Source organism: Phacochoerus africanus, chromosome 10, assembly GCF_016906955.1.
Source record: "Phacochoerus africanus isolate WHEZ1 chromosome 10, ROS_Pafr_v1, whole genome shotgun sequence".
NCBI classification, from domain to species: Eukaryota; Metazoa; Chordata; class Mammalia; order Artiodactyla; family Suidae; genus Phacochoerus; species Phacochoerus africanus.
In genome coordinates, this window is record NC_062553.1 from 37,379,319 (window position 1) to 37,403,960 (window position 24,642).

General features: G+C 39.9%; 1 protein-coding gene across 1 annotated transcript in view; it reads left to right on the forward strand.

Annotated features, from left to right (window-relative positions):
- Window positions 1-24,642, forward strand: part of ATP10D (ATPase phospholipid transporting 10D (putative)) — a 122,062-nt gene that overhangs the window by 17,990 nt on the left and 79,430 nt on the right. Inside the window, 2 exon segments of the mRNA XM_047797955.1 lie at window positions 15,497-15,818; window positions 19,439-19,633. Coding sequence (XP_047653911.1) covers window positions 15,497-15,818; window positions 19,439-19,633 — 517 coding nt within the window.

The window sequence follows — 24,642 nt, forward strand, 5'->3', positions numbered from 1 at the left end:
TCATGGTCGAGAATTTAAAGGGACATTCCATGTGCTGGAAACTTCTTTTTCACCATATCTTTGCACGTATTTTTACTTATTTTCAGTTCCCTGGCATTTTTTTTTTTTTTGGAAAGTGTTGCTGCCCTTATGAGGGTAAAACATTAAAACAAAGGAGGTGACATTAATTGGGACGTTATTTATTTCTCTCAGCCACTTTCACCTTGTAGGTATTAGAACAGAGTATGTAGGGTTTTAGATATAACTGCCTTGAGTATACTAAGTTAAGGGTTTTGCCAAGAAAGAAGTGAAAGTGGAGCCAAGGGGTTGAGAGAATATATAATACAGGGAAGTGATAGCAGTGTTGACGTAAAATTCAAACTGTGAGCAGGGAAATGAGGCCACCCAAGAATGAGAAGCAGTGAAAAGGTGGTGGTGGGTCAGTTGCTTAAAGGTCCCTGTGGGGTCAGAAAATATTGAAATCAGGTTAAAAATGGATCATTTTATGTATGTATTTATTCATGCATTCATTTATGCATGCATGTGGCCACAGCATTGAGAAGTTCCCAGGCCAGGAATTGAACCCATGCCACAACAGTAACAATGTCAGATCCTTAACCACCAGTCCCATCAGGGAACTCCTGAATCATTTAAATGTTATTCTTAAATAGTGAATCATATTTCAAATACATGGAAAGAGTTTTCTACTGAATCCATCTAATGATTTTTTTCAACTTAAGCACAAGTAGTTGAGTTCGTTAACTTTAGTTTTTCTTGTTTAAAAAAATTTTTTTTTAATCTTTTTGTCTTTTTGCCTTTTCTAGGGCCTCTCCTGAGGCATATGGAGGTTCCCAGGCTAGGGGTCTAATCGGATCTGTAGCCGCCAGCCTACGTGCCACAGCAATGCCAGATCCGAGCTGTGTCTGCGACCCACTCCCAGCACAGTGAGTTCAAGGATCCAGTGCTGTTGCAGCTGTGGCGTAGGTAACTCAGATCTGTCCCTGCAGAGAGGCCAAAAAAAGAAAAGGATGTCCTGGATAAGTGGCATGTAATTCAGTACCTCTGTCATGGTACTAAGGCCCGAGATACGTTTTCCCCCGGGGTAATCCGTGTTCACATTCCTAGAAGTAAAATGACCAATTTCATGCAGCACAGTATAGACCAATGATGTGTTGGAATGCGTTTCAGTGAAAGCAATCCTTAAAACTTCCAAAGTACTGGAGTCCCAAAAATAGCTATCTGAAGACTTAGCTCGACCCACACACTGTGATTCTAGAGGAATTGGTTATCTTCATATTCTTACTAAGACAAAACTTTGCAGATACTTAAGTTTTACTCTGACAAGCTTTAAAAGTGCAGTGTTACACTTTACTTGAGGTAGGGAGTTCCCATTGTGGCGCAGTGGTTAACGAATCCGACTAGGAACCATGAGGTTGCGGGTTCAATCCCTGGCCTTGTTCAGTGGGTTAAGGATCCGGTGTTGCCGTGAGCTGTGGTGTAGGTTGCAGACGCGGCTCGGATCCCGAGTTGCTGTGGCTCTGGCGTAGGCCGGTGGCTATAGCTCCAATTAGACCCCTAGCCTGGGAACCTCCACATGCCTGGGGAGCGGCTCTAGAAAAAAAGGCAACAGGACAAAAAAAAAAAAAAAAGAATGGCTAGCTTTTCCCGGGATGGAATAATGCATCTTTATATATATATATATATATATACATATATACACACCCCAGTTATATTTTACACCTCTGTCTTCTTCCCAAAGAAACACGTTGTGTTTAAACATTCTAATTTAACTCTTCATCATTGCTGAAGATGTTTTCATCAGCAGTGATATAAGCCTGTCACTCTTTTCTGGGCAGGGTCCCTTCCCACAGTCTGAATGAGAGGCCATTTCTGTGATCCCGAACAGTGTCTTTTGTTTCTATTTCCCTGGTATCAACCATAGTGTATTTTTCAGGTCATTGTTGTTGAATGAGTTGGGAATGAGTGAGCCTGGTTTAAGCCCTCTTTCTAAAAAGGGCTATGTGCCTGAGTAGAATTGACCTTTTCCCATTTAGCATCCTAAAAATGATAAAACACCAGAAAGATTGGGTATTGGTCAATGTGAAAGATACTGTGACTTAGTTTCTCATATACCTATCCAGCACTTCCTTTCATGATGATAATCACCAATTATCAGTTACTTTAGTTCAGTGTTTTAGTTCCATTGCACTTCCTTCATGATGATAATCAATTATCAGTTACTTTAGTTCAGTGTTTTTGGTGATGTATTACCTTTGCATGATCTCTTGTTTATATCTAAGATACAGACTGTGTACTTCTACTGGGGACTTGGTTCAAGAAGTTCAATTTAACAGGAAATTTTAAATAACATGCAGAATTCCAAGAGGACTTTAGTTGGCAAATCTGATTCCTCCCACTTATGAATGAATGATTTCCTCCCTGAAGATTATATGACTTTATTATTGAAGAGCCATACTTTTTTCATTAAGTAAATTGAACTTTGTCATCACCAAAACTCGTATTAGATACATCTACCACTGTTCGTATTTATCTTCTTTTCCAAAGATCATGGTGGGTAAAGAAAAACACTTTCTCTTTTTTAGATAGCAGGACAACAGTTACTAAGAGAGTCAATGTGTCACCCTGACACCTGACACAACAGTGAAACCCGCAGAAATAGCAAATGAGCTTGCTGACATCATTATTCCCCGTCAGATAAGGAATCGGTCTCCTTGTGGTAATAAACTTCGTAGAGTTCGGCAAGTCAGAGATGACCCAGATTGGAACAAGCTCAAGTGTTATCAGGGCTCACTGTGTTTTAGGGAAGGTTACCTCTGACTTTCAGGTCAAGGAGACTTTCATATCTTGAGTCTACCTTAAAACAGTTTTTATCTTATTCTCAAAAACCCATGGCTATAAAAATTTCTCAATTTTTTTTTTGACCCTGGTAGATAGCTTCTCATTCTTCCAAGGTTTGGAACATATGAGAACTTTGATGTTGTGTTAGTGTTTTCTCATCTTGATCAATAAGGTTAGAAGTCTGTCAAGGCCAGGACCCATTGTTCTTCCTTGCTGAGCTTTTGGAAATGATTGAAGTAGATTATGAGTGTATCAAACCTGCTGAAGAAAAAATCCATCCTGAAGGCCTTGTCATGAACCTCTGGGGATTTTTTTGTGTAAACTAGACCTTCGCTGTTTTAGTTTATTTTAGTCTTAGATGTGGGGATCAGCATGCATCAGCTGTCAAGTCATTGGTACGTAGCCTTGGTCTATACTCTGAAAGGAAGTGGGCTTCCGTAGACAAGAGTGATACCTAGTAAACTGGTCACTCTTAATTTCAACTTTACATTTTGGAATAAGGTTATTGAGCACAGAGTAGTTGTTCTCAAAGTGTGGCCCCAGCACCAGCAGGAGCAGCACTACCTGGAAGCTTGTTAAACATGTTGATTCTTGAACCCCACCCCAGACCTGTTGAATCAGAGGCTGTGGAGGGGTAGGTGTGTGGTTTAGAACACTCTGATGCATGCTGGGATTTGACAGACACAACAGAGCATCTTGAAATGACTGTACATAAGAATGTTTTTCTTGTTAAAACAGGTGAGCTCATGTATGTATTTCAAGTTGTTTGTTGGCTGGTGATGACCTCAGAAAACTTTAAATACTAACTGGGCCCAAGGAAATTCATTATCCTGTATTTACCTTTGGTAATCTGCCCTACTGCAGACTTCATTAAGCATTCATTAAGGGAAACAGGATTTTTTTTTTCTTTCTAGGGCTGCACCCACTGCATGTAGAAATTCCCACACTAGCAGTTGAATCAGAGCTACAGGCGCCAGCCTATACCACAGCCACAGCAATGCAAGATCCAAGCCCTGTCTGCAACCTGTACCACAGCCCATGGCAATGCCAGATCCTTAACCCAGTGAGCGAGGCCAGGGTTCAAACTCGCAACCTCATGGATTCTAGTTGGTTCGTTAACATCTGAGCCATTGAAGGAAACTCTGAAACAGGGTTTTTGAGAACTGTCTGCTTTCAAGTACATTGGTGTCCAAGTAGAAACATAGAATGATAGGTTATTCTAGCTACACTCTCTTATTGAATGATTTTAGTTTTCAATATCTAGAAAAAATAGACCCGTTAGAAATAATTTAGTTTCAAATGATTATATTTGATTATTTTTAATTTTAGATATAAATACCATTGTATAGTCAGAAAGGTATGCCTTTGGAGTCAAATTGTGTGCCTCGAGTTTTCAGACTTTCTTTGACTTTTTGTTCTTCTGAAAAGTGGAAATGAAACTCCATACCAAGTTGTGAAATTTAAATGACATGCAGAACATAGTAACAGTTTATAATCATTAGAGAAGTGTTAGTACTTATTCTCTAAGCAATGTTTGGTTTATATTTATTTCTGAACATAATTGATTTTATGCTTAAAATTGACAGTTTATAGATATAAAATTTTAATTTTTTTCCCCCCAGCTTCTGTGAGTGAAAGGAATACTGGGTCTTGTAATATTGTATAGATGTAACATCAAGGGCAGCATTAGACTGTTTAATTGCTGTTAATTCCTACTTCTTTCTTAAAAAACTTTAAAAAAAATTATAAATCAGTACACTTTCACTCTAACAAGGAAAAGTTAAGCTCTTTCTATTTTTATTCTCAGCTTAAGATAGTATTTGTAGCCTCCTATGAATTATTCTATACTTTCATTCATGTCCTTGAAAATGTATGTAAACATAACACGCATCCAGGCAGTTTGTGTTACTAAGGGAAGTGAGCTAAGGCCAAGTCAGTTGTAGATTCTGCAATGCAGTAAGAAATAGAACCTAGACCTTTGGGTCTATGGTATAGGAAACAGTCCTTGGTTCCTGTTTGGTGGACCCTGTGTCATGTCCCTCCTCTTCCAGCCTGAGTTTGGAATGGCAGTGGGTTCCTCATTCCCCACAGTTGGCAAATGACTAAATGGTCATATCTTCATGAGGAACTGGGCAGGTGATGGGAGCTGCATCCACTCATGTGCATCCTAGATCTTTGCAAATCCCGTTTACTGATTAGGTAGTAAACCAAAGTGAAACTTAAACTGTGTCCAGGTTCTCATTCTCAACATTCTTTGAACCCAGGTTAGTCATTTTGGTCTGTTCCTTGTTCATTTTTACAAATGTTGGATCATTATATTTACATTTCTGTCATTTGCTTTTGTTGTTGTTTCAGTATAAGTCATCAGTCTGTCAGTGGTTGGGGAGGTGTCATTTTTAATAGATGCGTAATATTTCATAATGTGGCTGTGTTACACTTTAGTCATGTGATCTCCACTTGAAAGACTGTCAAGCTTTGAGGTTATTGTTGGTACCCTTCCCCCCTAAGAAAACCAACTTCATTTATAGATCCTTGTACATATAATTCCAGATAAAACTCTCCAAAGTGGAACTACTGTGTGAACAGAAATTTAAAATTAAAAAAATTTTAAGAGATGTATTTAAAAGTATGTATGTATTTGAAATTTTAAGAGGTACTGTCAATTTGGGGGGTGGGGATAGGGGAGGATGGTTATGGAAATTCACACTCCCTTTGCCAGAGAGGTTTTTCTCCCTGTCCTTATCAGCACTGGCTATACCGATTTGTTTTAATATTTATCAGTCATACCGAAAAAGCAGTATCTCCAGGATAGCTTCAATTTGCAATCATCTGGTGACTGGTGAGGCTGTGTGTCTCTTCATGCTTATTGGCCCTTTAGATTTCCTCTTCTGAGAATTGCTTATTCACATTCCTTGCCCAGTTATATTAGGCTTTTCCTTTTGTTCTTATAAATTGGTATGAATAATTTGGATATTAGGAATATTGAGTTTGCCAGTCATTATGAACTGTGCTTATCTCTTGTTTTATTGATGATTTTTTGCTATATAAGATAACAGATAAATGAATAGTTAAAATAGTTCTTTACTAACTTCTCTCTTTCTTAGAAAGCTTTTCCCAGCTAACAGTAATAAAATATTGTTCTAAGTTTTCTTCTGGTAAATTTATAGTACATTTTACGTTTAAGTTTTTATTCTATCTAGCGGTTTATTTTTTAATTTAAAAGTTATTTTAAAAATTCATTAAAATATTTTAATAAAATATCTGTTTTTAATGTATAAAGTAGAAATTTAACTTTGTTTTCAAGATGGATGACCATTAATTTCAGTTATTAAACAAATTGCTGTTTTCCCACTGAGTTGAAATTCTACTTTTGCCGTGTATTACATTCCTATTTATACAAGGATCTACTTTTGGACCCTCTGCGTTAATTTTCTATAAGTTACCAGAAATTTAGTGGCTTAAAAGAACCCTGACTTACTAGTGTATAATTCTGTAGATTGGAAGTCCAAGAACCATGAAATTGTGTTTTTTGCTCAAGTTCTCAATGGTGAGATTAAGATGTCATCCAGGCGTTCCCGTCATAGCTCAGCGGTAACAAATCCAGCTAGAATCCATAAGGGCATGTGTTCGATCCCTAGCCTTGCTCTGTGGGTTAAGGATCTGGCATTTCTGTGAGCTGTGGTGTAGGTCACAGACGTGGCTTGGAACCCACGTTGCTATGGCTCTGGTGTAGGGCAGCAGCTAAAGCTCCGACTTGATCCCTAGCCTGGGAACCACATGCTGTGGGTTTAGCCCTAAAAAAAAAGGCAAAAAAAAAGTCATCCAGACTGAGTTTTCCTCTGAAAAGTCTGGGGAAGAATCTACTGCCAATTCATTCAGATTGTTGGCAGAATTCAGTTCCTTGCAGTTTTAGGACTTTAGTCTCTGTTTCCTTGCTGGCTGTCAGTCGAGGATGCTCTGAACCCCTCAAGACTACCACCACCATTCTTTTGAGTTGTATTTCATTTACTAATAGAAAATTGAGTTTTTATAGAGTTTTTCGTCAACATTGATAAATTGGTTTGTAATTTTCTTGTGGCAATTATAAAGAAGTTTATACATATTTTTAGTACATACAGATATTTTTATGATTATAAATGATGATTGCAGTAAAGTATTTTTTTTGCCATTTAGTTGCCTTGCTATGAAATAGTATTTGCCAGTTGGGTGTATGTAGTATTGGTTTGTATTAATCCTATATCCAGTCCCTCTCTCAGTATTAACATGCATTAAGAATTTGGATCTTTGCAATCAGTGGTCATATTAACTTTTAGATTCCAGATAAAATGCTGATGGCAGTTGCTTAAAGCAAGGTGCCCAGAGTCAGGCGGCCTTTGACATTGCATTTCTGGGTAGTATTAGGCTTCAAGTGGCCATGCTGAGCCCGGGAACATGCAGTTAATCTTTCATGTAGTTAATCTTTAATGGTATTTTCCCATCACTAACCAGCAGTAGGTTTGCTGTAATCTAAATTTTCATATAGTAGTAGTTTGCTCTTGGACTAAAAATGAAGTTAGGAATGGAGACTTTAATAAAACCATATAAACTGTTGTCTTTTTTTTCTTCTTTTTTATTGAAAAACCTCCATCTTCTTCCTACCTTTAAGGACAAAAGCTCATTCAGGGTAGTGTATCCAGATGAAAAACATTCTTTCTTATTCCAAGTTGTGATAATTGACCTTTAAGCACTTAGTTCTTTGTATACTTACTTTTTTTTGGTTAATTCTCTCAGGGTTCCAATCAGTGGCAGATTATCAGATCAAATAAAGCATGGAGCCATTTGATTTATTAGCAGCAAACCATGACAGATCAGCTCTTTGTGGAGTGGGTTACATCTTAGAATTATGAATGATGTTCTTGAAAGACCCTAAAAATGCTTCATAACAAGTTGCTCATTACAGCTTTTGTCTGTGAGGTTGCTCTTGTTTACACCTGGGAACAGTTGAGAGCGTTTTGCTCTACTCAGCCAGCTGGTTGCCTGGCAGACTGTTCAGCTCAATGAAAAGCCGAGTTGCTAAAGCTGCATGTGACCAGGTGGGCAAACGTGAGTTACATATACTTTAAGAAATTAGGAGTTCCCGTGGTGGCGCAGTGGTTAACGAATCCGACTAGGAACCATGAGGTTGCGGGTTCAATCCCTGGCCTTGCTCAGTGGGTTAACGATCCAGTGTTGCCGTGAGCCGGGGTGTAGGTTGCAGGCGCGGCTTGGATCCAGCGTTGCTGTGGCTCTGGCCTAGGCTGGCAGCTACAGCTCCGATTAGACCCCTAGCCTGGGAACCTCCATATGCCGCAGGAGCGGCCCAATAAATAGCAAAAAGGCAAAAAAAAAGAAAAAAAAAAGAAATTAAACATAGGTGGGTGGCTGAGTGTGGTTGTTACTATCAGTTCTGTGCTAACGGATTCTCAGTTAACACTTATGAATAAATACGGTAGTTGGGAGAACACTATCCAGAGTATCACCACAGTTGTTAATCTTTACTTAGCACTTCCTATGGTGCACACACTGCTCTAAGGGCTTTACATATATTAACTCACTTAATCCTCACAACAACCCTTTGATCAAGGTTAGTTGGCAAGTGGAGGTGCCAGAAATTGATGTTGGTGTCTGGCTCCTGAGTCCATGCTGTTCATCACTATTATACTGCTTATTAGTCTTGGCAATTTATTAAGAAAACAATGGTTTCTGCAGACGTCTTTTCAGGCCTGGAGAAGCAGATTCCTTCTGTTAATAAAGGTGTAATGATGCAATCACAAGCTGAGAGTGACTGCATCTGTTTCCTGAAAGTTTTGTCTTTTACTTCTGCTTCTATTGAAAGGACCGCCAGGCTGAGCCATAAAGATGAAACAGGGTGTTTTTGTTTCCATTTCCTGTCCTGCTACCTTTCTATAAAATTCAATGCTCAACAGCCATTTGTTGATCATCTCACACTGGCCAAGCGTTAGTTTCTGGGGAGTCTGGAAAAGACTTAGCTGTGTTCCTTGACTTTGAAGAAAGAAGTTAGCTCTAGTGTGCTGCAGCAAGTGCAGTAACTGAGCCATGCCCAGGACTGTAATGGGAGCAGAGAAGGGAATGCCTTAGGGGACCTCCTGTGTCAAACCTTCTCAATGTTCCCCACTCTTAGGTAAATCTTAAACAGCCTAGAAGGTGAAGAGAAGCCGATGTGGTGAGTGGGCATATGATTGACCAGCCCTCCAGAAAGATAGGGCAGCATTTGCAAAGGTGCCAGGTATAGGCTATACTTGGCAACCTCCTTGATAGGTCACCTGGGTACTTATTAAATTTTGCATTCGTGGGCCTGTATTCTGTATCCTCTGAGTCAGCATCTCCAGGGGGAGTGCCCTCAGGGACTGTGATTAACAGGGGCCACAGAGGGTTCTCATCTATGGAGCTTAGAAAACACTACACACGTGACATACAGTTCATGAACATAGAATGAAATTTGGAGAGAATGAGGATGAGATCAGGTGGCATGAAGGTCATTTTATGTCATGTCTGGCTTTTGTGGTGGTTTGCATTTCTGTTTGTATGCTACTTATTGCTACTTTCCTTCTCAAGTATCAACAGATGTATTGAACAGAGCATTTATATAGACCTGGAAAGCTTAATTTGAAAGCAATATATTGAAAGTTGGGACTTCAGCCCAATTTACAGGGTTTCCAATCTTGACTTAAGCTGAGAAGCAGCCAAGGAGGAGAGTGGGGAAAAGAATGAACATTGTTCATTCACAGTGTGCCCGTGACTCTATTAGCAAGCGGAGGCCAAGAGGTTAATTACATAGGCCACATAGCTAGTAAGTGATGCAGCTGATACAAAAACCTGGGTCTGTAGAACAGGAGGGACTTGATTTTTTTAAGAGTGGGGATCAGATGGCTCTCTTATTCAGTGAAAATACATGTACCAGACAATGGAGGGTTAGAGTTAGGGGCTATAGTAAAAGTTTTGACATTGGTTACATGTGAAAACATGTGCCCAATATTCTGTATTTTTTTCTTTGTGAGAGAAGCTAATTATCAATATTTTATATGAGTTTATCTCCATTTAAAAATATCGGCCCTATGTTAAAAAAAACTTAGAGTGTTTGCCAAAACCATTACAAAATACATCATTGGGTAAAATTTTGCTTAAAGACTATTGGTTTGTGACTTTGAGATTATATAATCTATAAGGTCTAAGCTTTAAAATGTCATGATTCTTGCTGATTCTTGATGAGGTAAGATGTGTTGTGATTTGTTTTCCTTTCATATTTGAAAGAAATTTTTCCTGAATAAGTATGTGAAATATTAACAACAGAGCCTTCTCTAAGCATCAGTGGACTTTTAACTTTGCGGTGAAGATGAAGCGGTAACTTGCTTCTGGCTTAAAGTGCTGTCCTCCCTTGGGCCTCTTAGTCCAGCTTCTGTTTTTCAGTGCCTTTCTTCTATAAAAGGAGCTAAAATGGGATCATCTACTTCCACGTGTGCTTTCAACCCACATGGAGCCACGTGCAGTCAGTGTCTTTGCAAAGTATGTAGAGCAACATATTAATGAACCTTGAAACCAATACAGCTTGGTTGGTATTAAAATGAGAGACTGAGAAAGAATAGAATAGCATAGCATAGAATAAAATATGCACCCATTGGAAGTAGGAAGGGCAAGAATTGTTGTGTAGGACTTTTGATTCAAGTGTGCATGTGTGCGTGTGTGTTCCAAGATATATCATTGAATGTATTTCTTACTGGCCTTGCAATTAGCAAATTTTAGAGCACTGAGCCAGAGTGACTAAGTAGATCCTTGGTCATTCCCCCTGGATCTAAGATGGTATAGATTCTAAGCTGGAAATTTGAAAGGATTTTTACCATGTGTGAATTACTTCTACTCCTGGTCTTTTTTCTTCAATCTCTTGAAAATGCTAATGAACTTTCTTGTCTTGTGTAGATCAGTCCTTTGGTCCAGCAATCACTTTTCAGGCAAGGGTGGAAGTGTGGAAGGGAGGGGGAGTCATTACAAGATGGTAAGGCATGTGGCTTTGGAGAGTAGAACAGAGAGCGGAAGAGAGACTCCATGGCCGAGAAGGATGCTGAGGAGCCCAGTCCCCGTTCCATCTTCCCTGAAATTCCTTGAGAATGAAAAGGGGGAAGGGGGAAGACAATGCATGAGTGAATAGAGCATCTAATTAAAGTTTAAGAACACTGAAAAGGCATAGAGGAAGGTGAACCTCCATTTGTAGATTGGTCTCTTTGAAACTGAGTGAGTGGGGAGAGGAGGTTCTGGAGGAGGTCTGTAGAATGAAAAGCTGATTGTTTTTGTGAGCCAGGAAGGATAATTGCTTATGTGAGGTTATTAGTTAGATACACCATGAATTACCTGACACCTCCCATGGGTCAGATTTGTTTATTCATTTCTTTTTTTTTTTCTTTTAGGGCTTCACCTGTGGCATATGGAAGTTCCCAGGCTAGGGACTGAATTGGAGCTGCAGCTGCCTGCCTACACTACAGCCACAGCAATACCAGATCCAAGCCGTGTCCGTGACCTACTACACCACAGCTCACAGCAGTGCCGTATCCTTAACCCTTTGAGCAGGGCCAGGGATCGAACCTGCATCCTCCTGGATACTAGTTGGGTTTGTAACCTGCTAAGCCCAATGGGAACTCCCTTTTTACTCATCTCTAAGTTTGTGTTCTCAAGAAATTGTATTCTGAAGTTTAAAGAATGAAGTAGAATCTCAAGGGTTGTATAAGATCATGGGCCATAGAGGGAAACACACTCCTCTATCTTCATAAGACTCTAATTGCAAATGAAAACTTCTCTTTTGAAGTTTTCAGAAATAATATTAAATTGTACTAATTTCAAACTTCTGAAAAATAGAAGATTTATCATAATGACCAACTGATGGGGTGAAATGAATGAAAAACACTTAAGTAATTTACACTTATGTTGATTCATGGATAAAGCACCATCTTGCATCCTGATTCTGGGGGAGATTTCCAGATAAGTTAAGAACTATTTGAATAACTCAAGCTCTCATTACTAGGTATAGGTTAAGATGCTGTTTTTATATATAGTTGACCCTTGAACAATGTGGGTTTGAACTGTAGGAATCCACTTACACAAGGATGTTTTTCCAGCATAAGTCTTACAGTGTTACTGAATCCTAGTTGGTTGAATCTGCAGATGTGCAGGAACCGTGGAAGTGGAGGGTCAAGTGCAAACTACAGGTGGATAACCTACTATGAGGAGGGTTTGCCCCCCAGTCTCCACACTGTTCAAGGGTCTGCTGTACTGAAGTGAAAAGTAGGCTTCACAAATTACTTTCAGAGATAGATTTTAAAGACATTATAATGAAAAGATTGGATTATTTGACCAATTGGTCTACATTGATTCAGCTCTCTATGAACAGATATTTGAGAGAAGAAACTTCAAAGGACAAACCTGATAGGAGTAGAACTTTTTTTTTGGGGGGGGGGTCTTGTTTCCATTACTAATATAAAACTGGAAAAACTTGGGATATTTTCTCTCACCGAGAATAGATGCTGTGTATTGTGGATCTAATGTCCAGGCACAAAATACACACACTTGGAGACTATTGTATTCTTCCCATTAAAAGTAATTTTTTCATTTTATTTTTATTATTTTGCTTTTGATCACATAAGTATTAAAGAGCTGATAGTCTTATAAGACTATTAGTATTACTGTTATTACTATTATTATTTTGCTTTTTAGGGCTGCACCTGCAGCACATGGAGGTTCCCGGGTTAGGGGTCAAATTGGAGCTACAGGTGCCAGTCTGTGCCACAGCCACAGCAACAAGGGATGTGAGCCACATCTGTGACCTACACCTCAGCTCATGCAATGCTGGATCCTTAACCTACTGAGTGAGGCAAGGAATGGAACCTGCATCCTCATGGATCCTAGTTAGGTTTGTTTCTGCTGAGCCAAAATGGGAACGCCAGGATTATTATTTGTGATTCAATTTATTTTATGTAAATGCAGTGACAAAGTGATGCTGTGTAACTGTAATCTCTAGGATTGCTTAAGGGTCAGTGTAGAATAAACAAGTGTGTTAGCTAGAATGGATTATTAAAAATACTGACTTTTCACTAGAATTACTAGAATGTAAGTTTGGACCAATCTTCCAGTGCTGCTTGGTAATGATCTATAATTTCCTATCTGTGAAAGCTGGATACAATTTTGATGTACTTAAGGGGAAACTGTTAGGTTTTGGTTAGTATAACACTTTAGAGAAAACAAGCAGTAGACTTGTTATAAACTTAGAATGAACCTGAGGAAGGAAGCAAACTTAAAAAATTTGCCGAGATGACTTCAGTGCCTTGGACATTATTTTGCACTTGGGATTGCATTTATATATTTACATGCCTATTGCCTTGCCTAGACCCTGAGATCCTGGAGAAGGGGACCCAGGTCTTAAACAACCCTATATTCCTAGCCTAGTGTAGTTTCTAGCACATAATCTGGTTTTTCTCCAGATGACATCATGGACCACTGGAATCAGATTCATCAGGGGAGTTTTGTCACCAGTTCAGATTATCAGGATGCACACAGATTTGCCAAATAGGAATCTCCAGGGGCAAACTCCAATTTTAAATGATTGAGTAAATGCATTGTCATTGATAAAGCAAGGATAGAAAGCAAGGCCTCCTGACCTTGCCTTCTACACACTTGCTGACATGCTTAGAGCCTCCTGGATGAACTTCTATTGGGCCACTTACTTCTAGTAAGTGCCAGCTACTTTTTTGTTTTTTTTTTTTTTTTGTTTGCAGCCCTTTTTTAGGTCTGTACCCATAGCATATGGAGGTTCCCAGGCCTAGGGATCTAATCGGAGCTACAGCTGCCGGCCTGCAGCATAACCACAGCAATGTGGCATCTGAGCAGCATCCGCAACCTACGTCACAGCTCACAGCAACACCGGATCCTTAACGCACTGAGCGAGGCCAGGGATTGTACCCACATCTTCATGGATACTAGTTGACATCATTTCTGCTGAGCCACAGCAGGAACTCTCAGTGCCAGCTACTTTGAAACACAGTAACAGTTAAAAGTAGAGTGTAGGATTGGAAAGATTTGATGTGAATCAGCTTTGTCAACTTAATAACTACATAAATTTCAACAAGTTACTATACTTCTCTAAGCCTGTTTTCTCTTTGATAAAATAGAAATATGACTGTGTCATAAGATTGATGTAAATACTAAGAAAGCATAGAAAATGCTTTGCAAAGTGCTTGGAGTACAGTGTGCTCTTAATGTTAGCTTTTTCTTTTGCTTTTTTTTAAAAGCTCACATTCTAGGCAGGGCTGAATGATTTGAAAAAGTAAAAACTTGAAAATAATCATGAAAGATTGTCTAAAGAGTTAGATTTTTACTTTATATCAAATCACCCCAAAACTTGGTGGATTGGCAGTTGGGGCTGAGCCTGGTTGAGACAGCTCATCCCTCTTCCAAATTGGGTCACCTGGGCTCACTCATGTGTTAGTGGCCTCTCTTGCCTTTTGACTGGAGCCATGGTTGCTAAGTGGGTTATGAGTGTTCCAGAGGTGGCTCGGGAACATTGTGGAGGCCACAGGTTTCTCCAGAGGAGTGGGAAAGAGGCAGTTGGTGGGAAACGATGAGCAAGCACTTTTCAAGCCCCTGCTTGTATCAGGTTTCCTCGTGCTTCATTAGCTAAAGCAAGATGCATGGCCAAGCCTAGATTCAAGGGATCCTTCATTGGAGTGCCCATCATGGCTCAGAAGAAACAAATCTGACTAGCATCCATGAGGACACAGGTTGGATCCCTGGCCTCGATCAGTGGGTTAAGGATCCAGTGTTGCCGTGAGCTGTGGTGTAGGTCACAGACGTGGCTTGGATCCCGTGGTGCTGTGGCGTAGGCCAGCAGCCACGGGTCCGATTCAACCTCTAGCCTGGGAACCTCCGCATGTCGAGGGTCTGGTCTTAAAAAAAAAAAAGACTTCATCAATTACTAGTGGAGGGATGTGCATAGAGGGGTGGAAAGAAGTTGTGGCCATTTGTAAAATCTGCGAGGAATGGGTTTTATTGGCTGTTTACTCCATGTATCAGGCTTTCTGCTGGGTGATTTAGAGGTTTTTCCCTTAATCCTCATAACAATTTCCCGACATGTGTGACAGTTCCATTTCAAGGATGAGAGGGACTGATGATGAGATAAATTGAGACTTGTACACATGAAGCCCGAAGTATTTGCCTCAAGTTGTGGAGAGGCCTTTTAGGTGCTGTCTTTTGTTGCTTCGGTGATCAGATGATCAGCCCAGGAGGCATAAGGTGTATGATCTCTTGCATGAAAGTTTGGTCAAAACCAAGTTCCAATGACTAGTTTTACTTTCACATTCATACCTTGAATCATTAGGTCATTGATTGACTTGTTTATTTATTTTTCTACTTAGAATTTTTATTTTTTTATTACTCAATGAATTGTATGACATTTATAGGTGTATAGTGATCATCACAACCCAGTATTATAGCCTTTCCATCCCAAACCCCCAGCGCATGGGCCATTTATTTAGGATACAAAAAAAATTTCATTTTACTCTAACGACTATTCTTGGAGACTCCAGAAACTTAAGTATGTTTGAGTGTGTTTTTCTTTGTTTTTTTTTTTTTGCCAGATCAGCTGCACAACCTGCATCTCCCCGTGTTTTGGACATGACCGAGGCTCTTCAATGGGCCAGATACCACTGGCAGCGGCTGATCGGCAGTACAAACACGGATGATGATGAGAGACCCTACAACTATTCCTCTCTGCTTGGCTGCGGGGGCAAGTCCTCTCAGACCCCCAAAGTGGCAGGAAGGCACCGGGTGGTTGTCCCCCACCTCCGGCCCTTCAAGGATGAATACGAAAAGTTCTCTGGAACCTATGTGAATAACAGAATACGGACAACCAAGTACACGCTTTTGAATTTTGTGCCAAGAAATTTATTTGAACAATTTCACAGGTACTGTTATTTAAAAAAAAAAAAAAAATCTTAAGAGTTGTTCTTGGTCATTTCTAGTCAATGTATAAGATTTTTCTCTTTCTCTACCCTGCCTGTTACTTCAGCCTAAGGCTTGTGACATTAGCTTTGCTGATTCTGGTAGAGTCTGTTGTGGAATGACGACCCCTTACATTCACATAACACTTTACAAATATTTTTTACTTTTTTGCTTTTTAGGGCCACCCCTTGGCATATGGAGGTTCCCAGGCTAGGGGATGAATCAGAGCTGTAGCTGCCAGCCTATCCCACAGCTCACAGCAAAGCCAGGTCCTTAACCCACTGAGCAAGGCCAGGGATCGAACCTGCAACCTCATGGTTACTAGTCAGATTCGTTTCCACTGTGCCATGATGGGTACTCCTGCTTCACAATTAATAAGATGCTTTCTCAGAGTTCCCGCTCAGCAGTAATGAACCCAGTTAGTGTCCATGAGGGTGTGGGTTCGGTCTCTGGCCTTGCAAAGTGGTTTAAGGATCCAGTGTTGCTGTGAACTATAGTGTAGGTCGCAGACGCGGCTCGGATCCTATGTTTCTGTGGCATAGGCTACATCTCCAATTTGACTCCTAGCCTGGAAACTTTTCTATGCCATACCTGCCCCCCTGGGGGAAAAAAAAACAGCAAAACAAAAAAAGTTTAAAAAAAGATACATTCGGGGAGTTCCCATTGTGGCTCGGTGGTTAATGAATCTGACTAAGAACCATGAGGTTGCGGATTCAATCCCTGGCCTTGCTCAGTGGGTTAAGGATCTGGCATTGCTGTGGCTGTGGTGTAGGCCGGTGGCTACAGCTCCGATTAGACCCCTAGGCTGGGAACCTCCATATGCCACAGGAGCAGCCCAAGAAATGGCAAAAAGACAAAAAAATATATATATATATATATATATATATATACTTTCTTGTGACAAGAGAAGCCATTTTTATCTTTTTATTACAGAAGAGGGAACTAAATTTGGCATTGTGGCTTAGCCAATGTCATGCCAGTGATAAGCCTGGGAGGGGCTATATACTTGCTTTTATGTTCTTTCCATTACCATCTGAATTGTAATTTTAGCTTTTTCTTCTTGGTAACGGAAATGGAGCTCTGAAGCAAATGCAGATGTAAGCTATTATTAGGTGAAAGAATGACATAATTCAGTTTAATGTGTACATATCAAAGCCCTCCTGTGATGTTAGGTATTGAAGGAAATGCAAGGCTAAATGGTGCTCCTTTTCTTTCAGAGTTATATTTAGCAAGGGAAAAAAGATCTGTATCCAAACAGTGAAAAGTAGAGTTCCTGTTGTGGCACAGCAAAAACAAATCCGACTAGGAACCATGAGGTTTGGGGTTCGATTCCTGGCCTCGCTCAGTGGGCTAAGGATCCCGTGTTGCTGAGAGCTGTGGTGTAGATTGCAGATGCGGCTTGGTTCTGGAACATTGCTGTGCCTGTGCTGTAGGCTGGCAGCTACAGCTCCGAGTAGCCCCCTAGCCTGGGAACCTCCTTATGCTGTGGGTGTGGCCCTAAAAAAAAAACAACACACACACAACAAAAACAGTGAAAAGATATAGTGGATGTGTTGAGTGTTATAAGGTGCTACCAACTAGGATGGAAGCCTCAAAAAGAGAAACATTCCTACTAGCTGGAGCAATGGAAGGGAAGTGGCATTTGACCGTAATTATGAAGGGTGAGATTTTGAAGCCAGAAGTGTCTGCAAAGCACATTTCAGATGGAGGAAGGAGAATAAGAAGAGGCAGAATGGCAGCAGCATAGAGGGTTTACCTGAGGCCTGGTAAGTGGTCCTCTGCGATGGACAAAGAGGCAAATAGAAGGCAGAGAGGACATAGGAAGATGCTGTATATGTGCTGTGATGCAAACCTGAATTTAGAACAATGTGGGAATGAGAAGATTGAAAGATAATCAATTATAGATGTTATAGATTCTTACTAGATGTAGGGAACTGAGTGAAAGGAGTAGAAAGATGATGTGAACAGGTTGAGTTGTGATGACCAGGAGGTAAGAAAAAAAGAAGCTTGGCTAGAAGATTATCTTGTTTTCATAAATGTTGGGTTTGAGAGGCTAATGTCAGTATAAACATGCTCAGCATTCATTATTCATTCCACATATATCCACTCTCAATTTGCCTTTTTTTTTTTTTTTTTTTTTGCCTTTTAAGGTCATACCCTGGCATAAGGAAGTTCTCAGGCCAGGTGTCAAATGGGAGCTATAGCTGCCAGCCTACGCCACAGCCATAGCATTGTGGGCTCTGAGCCGTGTCTGCAACCTATACCACAGCTCACGGCAACACCAAATCCTTAACCCACTGAGCGAGGCCAGGGATTGAACCCGACTCCTCATGGATACTCTTCAGGTTCATTACCACTGAGCCACAATGGGAACTCCCACTCTCAATTTTAATTCTATATACATTTATTTAACAGTGGATAGGTTTAAAGTACATATGTGAGTTTGTTGAATTAATGGCTTTAGATGCAATGGGTGTTTCTGTCTTGTATGGAGTTTGCAATCTTGTGTGCTTGATGGAGTTAGAACCTGGCTCTTGAATAGTTCAGGGTCCAGCACTGTAGATGTAGGTGCAGTTCACATGGAAATAGTTGAGGCCACAGAAATAGCAAAAAGGGCTAAGAAAAAAATTGCTGCATAAAAGGAATTAGAAGTGAGGAAGGAGTATGTATAGGTTATTTTGAGAAGTTTCGTGGGCCATAGGAAAAATGTGAGGAAAGTTAAAAGAGGCATGCAAGATGGAGGTTTTGTTTCTTTTAAGGAAAGAGGCTGCTTGGAGTTGGGCAGAGTGGGTTAAGAACCAGACTGCAGCCCTCGGACCCCTGCAAAGGTGCAGGTTTGGTCCCTGGCCTGGCTCAGTAGGTTAAAGGATCTGGCATTGCTGAAGCTGCAGCATAGGTTGTAGCTGTGGCTCAGATTCAATCCCTGGCCTGGGAACAGTTTAAAAAAAAAAAAAAAGTTATAAACAAAGAGGCTGCTTGAATTTACCTTATGAGTCAGTCGGGAAATACTTGAATATATAAATTAGAGGAATTTCCTTGGAAGTGGTTCTGAATAGCATAAAAGTCCTTCAGAAAGAGAAGAGTTTATCTCAGGGAAAAATAAACCCTCACAATTTTCTTTTTATACTGAACCTCGTTTGAACCTAATGTTTGAACAAGCAAATTAACACCTGAAAGTTAGAGGGTTGGTTCTTGGTTTTCGCTGTTTTGTTTTTTAACTTGTTAAACACCAAATTTAACTCCTTAGCTCTGATTTTACTCTTAAGTTTTTTGAACTTTTAAAAAGAAAATAGTACTTCCTATCGTGCTTTATAGTATGTGTTATGCAACACACTCCAACACTTATGATTACATATTTAATAAACCATGCCTCATATTTATTAAAGTGTGTCCAAGCCACATGTCTACGGCAATAATAAATGGTTCATTCAGATTTGTTAGATTTTATTAGTTCTCTCTGTTTTGTAGACGCCGAAAGCAACAGATAGAAACTTGTAGGAAAATGCCATCTAGTATTTTGCCTCTTTTGCTCCAGGCTTTTATACGATTTGTTAACACCTCCTTGTGTGTGTTTGGGTTGCAGAGCCGCCAATTTATATTTCCTGTTTCTAGTTGTCCTGAACTGGGTGCCTTTGGTAGAAGCCTTCCAAAAAGAAATTACCATGCTGCCTCTGGTGGTTGTCCTTACAATTATTGCAGTTAAAGATGGCTTGGAAGATTACCGAAAATATAAAATTGACAAAAGGATCAACAATTTAGTCACTAAAGTTTACAGTAGGTAAGTGTAACAGGACCTATGCTGGGAATACACATGTATCATTTAGAAACATGCAGAAAGTTACTCCGCCCCCCCCCCCCTTAGGTGTGACCAGGATCCTTTTGGTGGTTGGGGTAGTAGTTTCAACTAATATTTATTAAAGTCCTACAGGGAAATTAATTCAAGCACCATAGGAAAACTACAATGTACAAACCATTGTCAACCCAGGAGTTGATAAAGCAGAAACTTCTATAATTTAGGCATAAGTGGAACTGAAAGAGTTAAAATTCAAGCCATAAGAAGGAAAGCAAGCAGATAGTTATCCTGGGTGTTACAATTTGGGATTATGAAGAGGATGTGGCAGGGGAGTTCCCATCCTGGCTCAGTGGTAATGAATTCAACTAGTATCCATGAGGACTCAGGTTCGATCCTTGGCCTCACGCAGTGGGTTAAGGACCCCCAGCCTGGGAACTTCCATATGCCATAAACTTTTTAGAGTCTGGCCCTAAAAAGCAAACAACAACAACAACAAAAAAGATGAAGAAATAAAACTGAATTAATCAAAAAAAGAAGTGGATGGATTTGAAAAATATGAATGACATGTTTTCCTTTCATTTCATTCATTCATCTTTCATATGGATGTTTTTCATAAAACAAGGTGGGATGTGAATAAAGGGAAGATGAGCTTCCGGTAGAGGAAAGGGGATTGTGAGAAATGGAGAAGTGTATTTTTTTGGTGTGTACAAAGCTGGAAGCCTATAAAATCCTTCCTGTTACAGCAACAACAGAGGACATTCATAATAGGAGGTCTTTTCAGGGGCATATTTGCTCAGTGGGAGATGGGTATTTCCAGTGTTTATGAAATAGAACGCGTGTGTAGCTAAGAATAAAGTCCATTAAGGTGAGTTTTGAACTGAGCTATGTATTAATGACTACATTTGCAAATGCCACAATGCTCATGTCCAGAGACAACTATTTATAACGCTGTGATGTACTCCTTCAAGTCATGCGCATGTTGTGTGTTGTGGGTGGGAGATGGTTTACCAGATTGGGATTTTATTAATATATTATTTTATCCCAGTTCTTTTACCCTAATATTACACCATAAATATTTCCTATGTCTTTACCCTTTCAAGAAAGTATTTTTAATAGCTGCCTTGTCTATATTATGACTCTAAGGTAATTTAAGGTAATATGAAAACTGTCCCATACGTATATAATTTTGAGAATGTATGCTTCAGTGACTGTTCCTATACCAAAGTGTTGAAGATCTGTGATTATTTCAGCATTGTAATTAGAAATGGAATTATTAGATCAAAGAGGGAGGAATATATTGAAGTCCTTAATTGTGTGGCTTTTATGAAAATGAATTAAAGTTTATAGTGTGAATTCTCTGGAGTACCCTTTAATGAGAAATGTACCTACTTCCTAAGAAGTCATTATTGGGACTAGATCTGCAAGCTGCTCTTCTTTTGTTTTTTTTAACTTAATGAATTTTATTATACTGATAGTATACAAATATCACCACAACCCAGTTTTACACCATTTCCATCCCAAACCCTCAGCACATTCCTCCCCAGCAACCTGTCTCCTTGGTAACCAGAAATTTTTCAAAGTCTGAGTCAGGTTCTTTTCTGCAAAGAAGTTCATTGTATTCTTTCTTTTAATTCCACATGTAAGTGATAGCATACAATGTTTGTGTCTCACTAACTTCATTTAGCATGATAATTTCTACGTCTATCCATGTTGCCGGAAATGCCATTATTTCATTCCTTTTTATGGCTGAGTAATATTCCAATGTGTATATTATGACATCTTCTTTATCCACTCCTCTGTGAAAGGACATTGAGGGTGTTTCCTTGTCATGGCTGTTGTATATAGTGCTTCAATGAACATTGGAGTACATACATCTTTTTGAGTCATGGTTTTCTCTGCACAGATGCCCAGGAGTGGGATTGCTGGATCAAATGATAGTTCTATTTTAAGTTTTTTGAGAAATCTCCATACTGTTTTCCATAGTGGTTGCACCAATTTATATTCCCACCAACAGTGTAAGAGGATTCCCTTTTCTCCACATCCTCTCCAGCATTTATTGTTTGTAGACTTTTTGATGATGGCTATTCTGGCTGGTGTAAGGTGATACCTCGCAGTAGTTTTGATTTGCCTAGTGATGTCGAACATCTTTTGATATATTTTTTGGCCAGCTGTATGTCGTCTTTGGAGAATTGTATGTTTAGATCATCTGCCCATTTTTTGATGTGGTTTATTTTTTTTGGTACTGAGCTGCAGGAGGTGTTTATATATTAGGAAGATTAATCCCTTGTCAGTTGCTTCGTTTGCAGATATTTTCTCTCATCCTGTGGGTTGTCTGTGAACTGCTTTTCAACCAAGTTTTTGGCATCACTTTTTCTCACCTCAGACTTTGGAAGGCTAGGGAGTTTTCTGAGGACAATGAGTGTGTTAACTGGGCCTGAGGGAGTAACCAAGTAAAGTGGCAGTGATGAGAAGATAAAGTCAGGGCATCAGAGGCCTGCTGTGGAGAGGGACTTCATTACCAGGCTCCCCCTTAGACATGGATGAAGACAGTCTTCCAGAAAAACAGAATCAATAGGAAGAAGATGTGTTATAAAGAATTGGCTCATGGGGTTATGGAGGCTAAGAAGTCCCACTGTCTTCCATCTGCAAGCTGGAGGCCCAGGACATCAGTATGATTGAAGACCAGAGAGCCAATGGTGTAGATACCAGTCCAGGTCTGAAGGCTGGAGAACCAGGAATGCCGAGGGCAGACCCATGTCTTCCTTCACCTTTTTGTTCTATTGAGGCCCTCAGCGGATTCGATGGTGCCCACTGGAGAGGGCCATCTACTTTCCTCAGTTCATCCATTCAAATGCTAATCTCTTCCGGAAACACAGACCCAGAAATAATGTTTAACCAGGTATCTGGGTATCCTACAGCCCGGTGAAGCAGACTCACAAAATCAAAATAAAACAACCATCTCAAGTGTTTTCCTTTGGTGGTAGAGAATCCATCTTTTGAGCAAAGAAGTAATGGGGTGAAAGTTAGGCTCTAGGAGTATTGGTTCACTTGGATCATGAGAATGGCTTCTATATAGATCTGCCTCTACGAGTCAATCCAGGGCACTGCTGGAAGGGATTCATAGAGGGGATACTGTGAAGACGAGCACGATGGAATTTTGGTGAACTTTGAAGTTTTTTTTTTTTTTTTTAAGCTTTTGGAGGATAAAAGTACCACTGATAGAATAGGCAGCATTAAATTCATCTCAGAATGAACTGGAAATGATAGCAAGACAGACATCCAGGTGGAAATGCCCAGTGGGCAAATAGGAATGTATTACAGAAGTTCTGGAAGGAAGGAAAGGCTGTAGAGAGAAATTTCAAACTCATCAATCCATTTAAAGGTGATTTGAAGTTAGGACTTTGACTTATTTACTCAAGGGGAAAAATGTGAAGAGCTAAAAAACTGAGCTTTCAGTCCAAAGGTAGGCACCTGCTTCAGCCTCTGGGATGACTTCACAGGCTCTGCTGGACAGATGCCGTCGCTCTGAGATCTCAGAGCATTTGGTATCTTTCTTGGGTTGACTTCAGTGCTCTGATATAGACTCAGATTTCATAAGACAATAATTCTTAATTTGTCATACCAGAGATTCTATTCTATGTCTAGTTTCCAAGTTAGAACAAATGATAATCGAGGTTTAAAAGTTTAGTTTAGGACATTGCTGTTGTAGCTCAGTAGTAATGAGCCTTACTAATATCCATGAGGATGTAGGTTTGATTCCTGGCCTCATTCGGTGGATTAAGGATCCTGAATTGCTGTGAGCTGTGGTGTAGGTCACAGGCACGGCTTGGATCTGACATTCTTTGGCTGTGGCCTAGGCCAGCAGCTATAACTCTGATTCAACCCCTAACCTGGCAGTCTCCATATGCCACAGGTGGGGCCCCAAAAAGACAAAAAAAAAAGTTGATAGAGTCTCTGCCCTCAAAGAATAGCTCTAAGAATAGGATTTTACAGTGATTATAAGATTAACAAAATCCATATTTTGACCAATTTTAAGATTACTCACCCAATGCCAAATTTAGCAAATGGTGAGAATACTTCTTATATATTTTTAAATACAAATTCTTATAAGTAAATAATTTCTGAATTTTTTTTCTTTTTTGGCTTTTTTTGGGCCACACCTGAGGCATATGGAAGTTCCCAGGCTAGGTGTCTAGGAATTGGAGCCACAGCTGTGTCTGTGACCTACACCACAGCTCACAGCAACACCAGACCTTTAACCCACCAAGCAAGGCCAGAGATCAAACCCACATCCTCATGGATACTAGTTGGGTTCATTTCCACTGAGCCACAATGGGAACTACCAATAATTGCTGATTTTTAGTGCTAGTTTAGAATTGATACTGTGCGTGTGTTTGCTTTTTTAGGTTCTTCTAAAAAGTTCTAACCCTGATTCTCTCACTTAGTAGCTTTGTAGCCTTGGGCAGATTATATAAACAAGCTAAATTCCAGTTCCTTTCATTATGAATGAAAGTATAAAACCAGTAAGCACAGTACCTAGCCCTTTCTAAGTACTAAGTAAAAGTTTGCTAGTGTGGTTATTAGAGGTTAATAATAACTATAAGCTAGAGTTATGTTTGTCACATAATCAAGTCATTTAATCAGTATTTGCGAACTCCTTAAAAAAAAAATCAGTGTTTTCACTGTATGATTTTTTTTTTCTTTTTTCTTTTTAGGGCCACACTTGCAGCATGTGAATGTTACCAGGCTAGGGGTCGAATTGGAGCTGCAGCTTCCAGCCTATACCACAGCCACAGCAATGCCAAATCTGAGCCATGTCTGCGACCTACAATGCAGCTGGTGGCAATGCCAGATCCTTAACCCACAGAGCAAGGCCAGGATCAGAACCTATATCCTCATGGACACTATGTTGGGTTCTTAACCTGCTGAGCCACAATGGGAACTCCTGTATGGTTTTTTAAATACCAAAATTTCCTAATGGGAGACGGGTAATT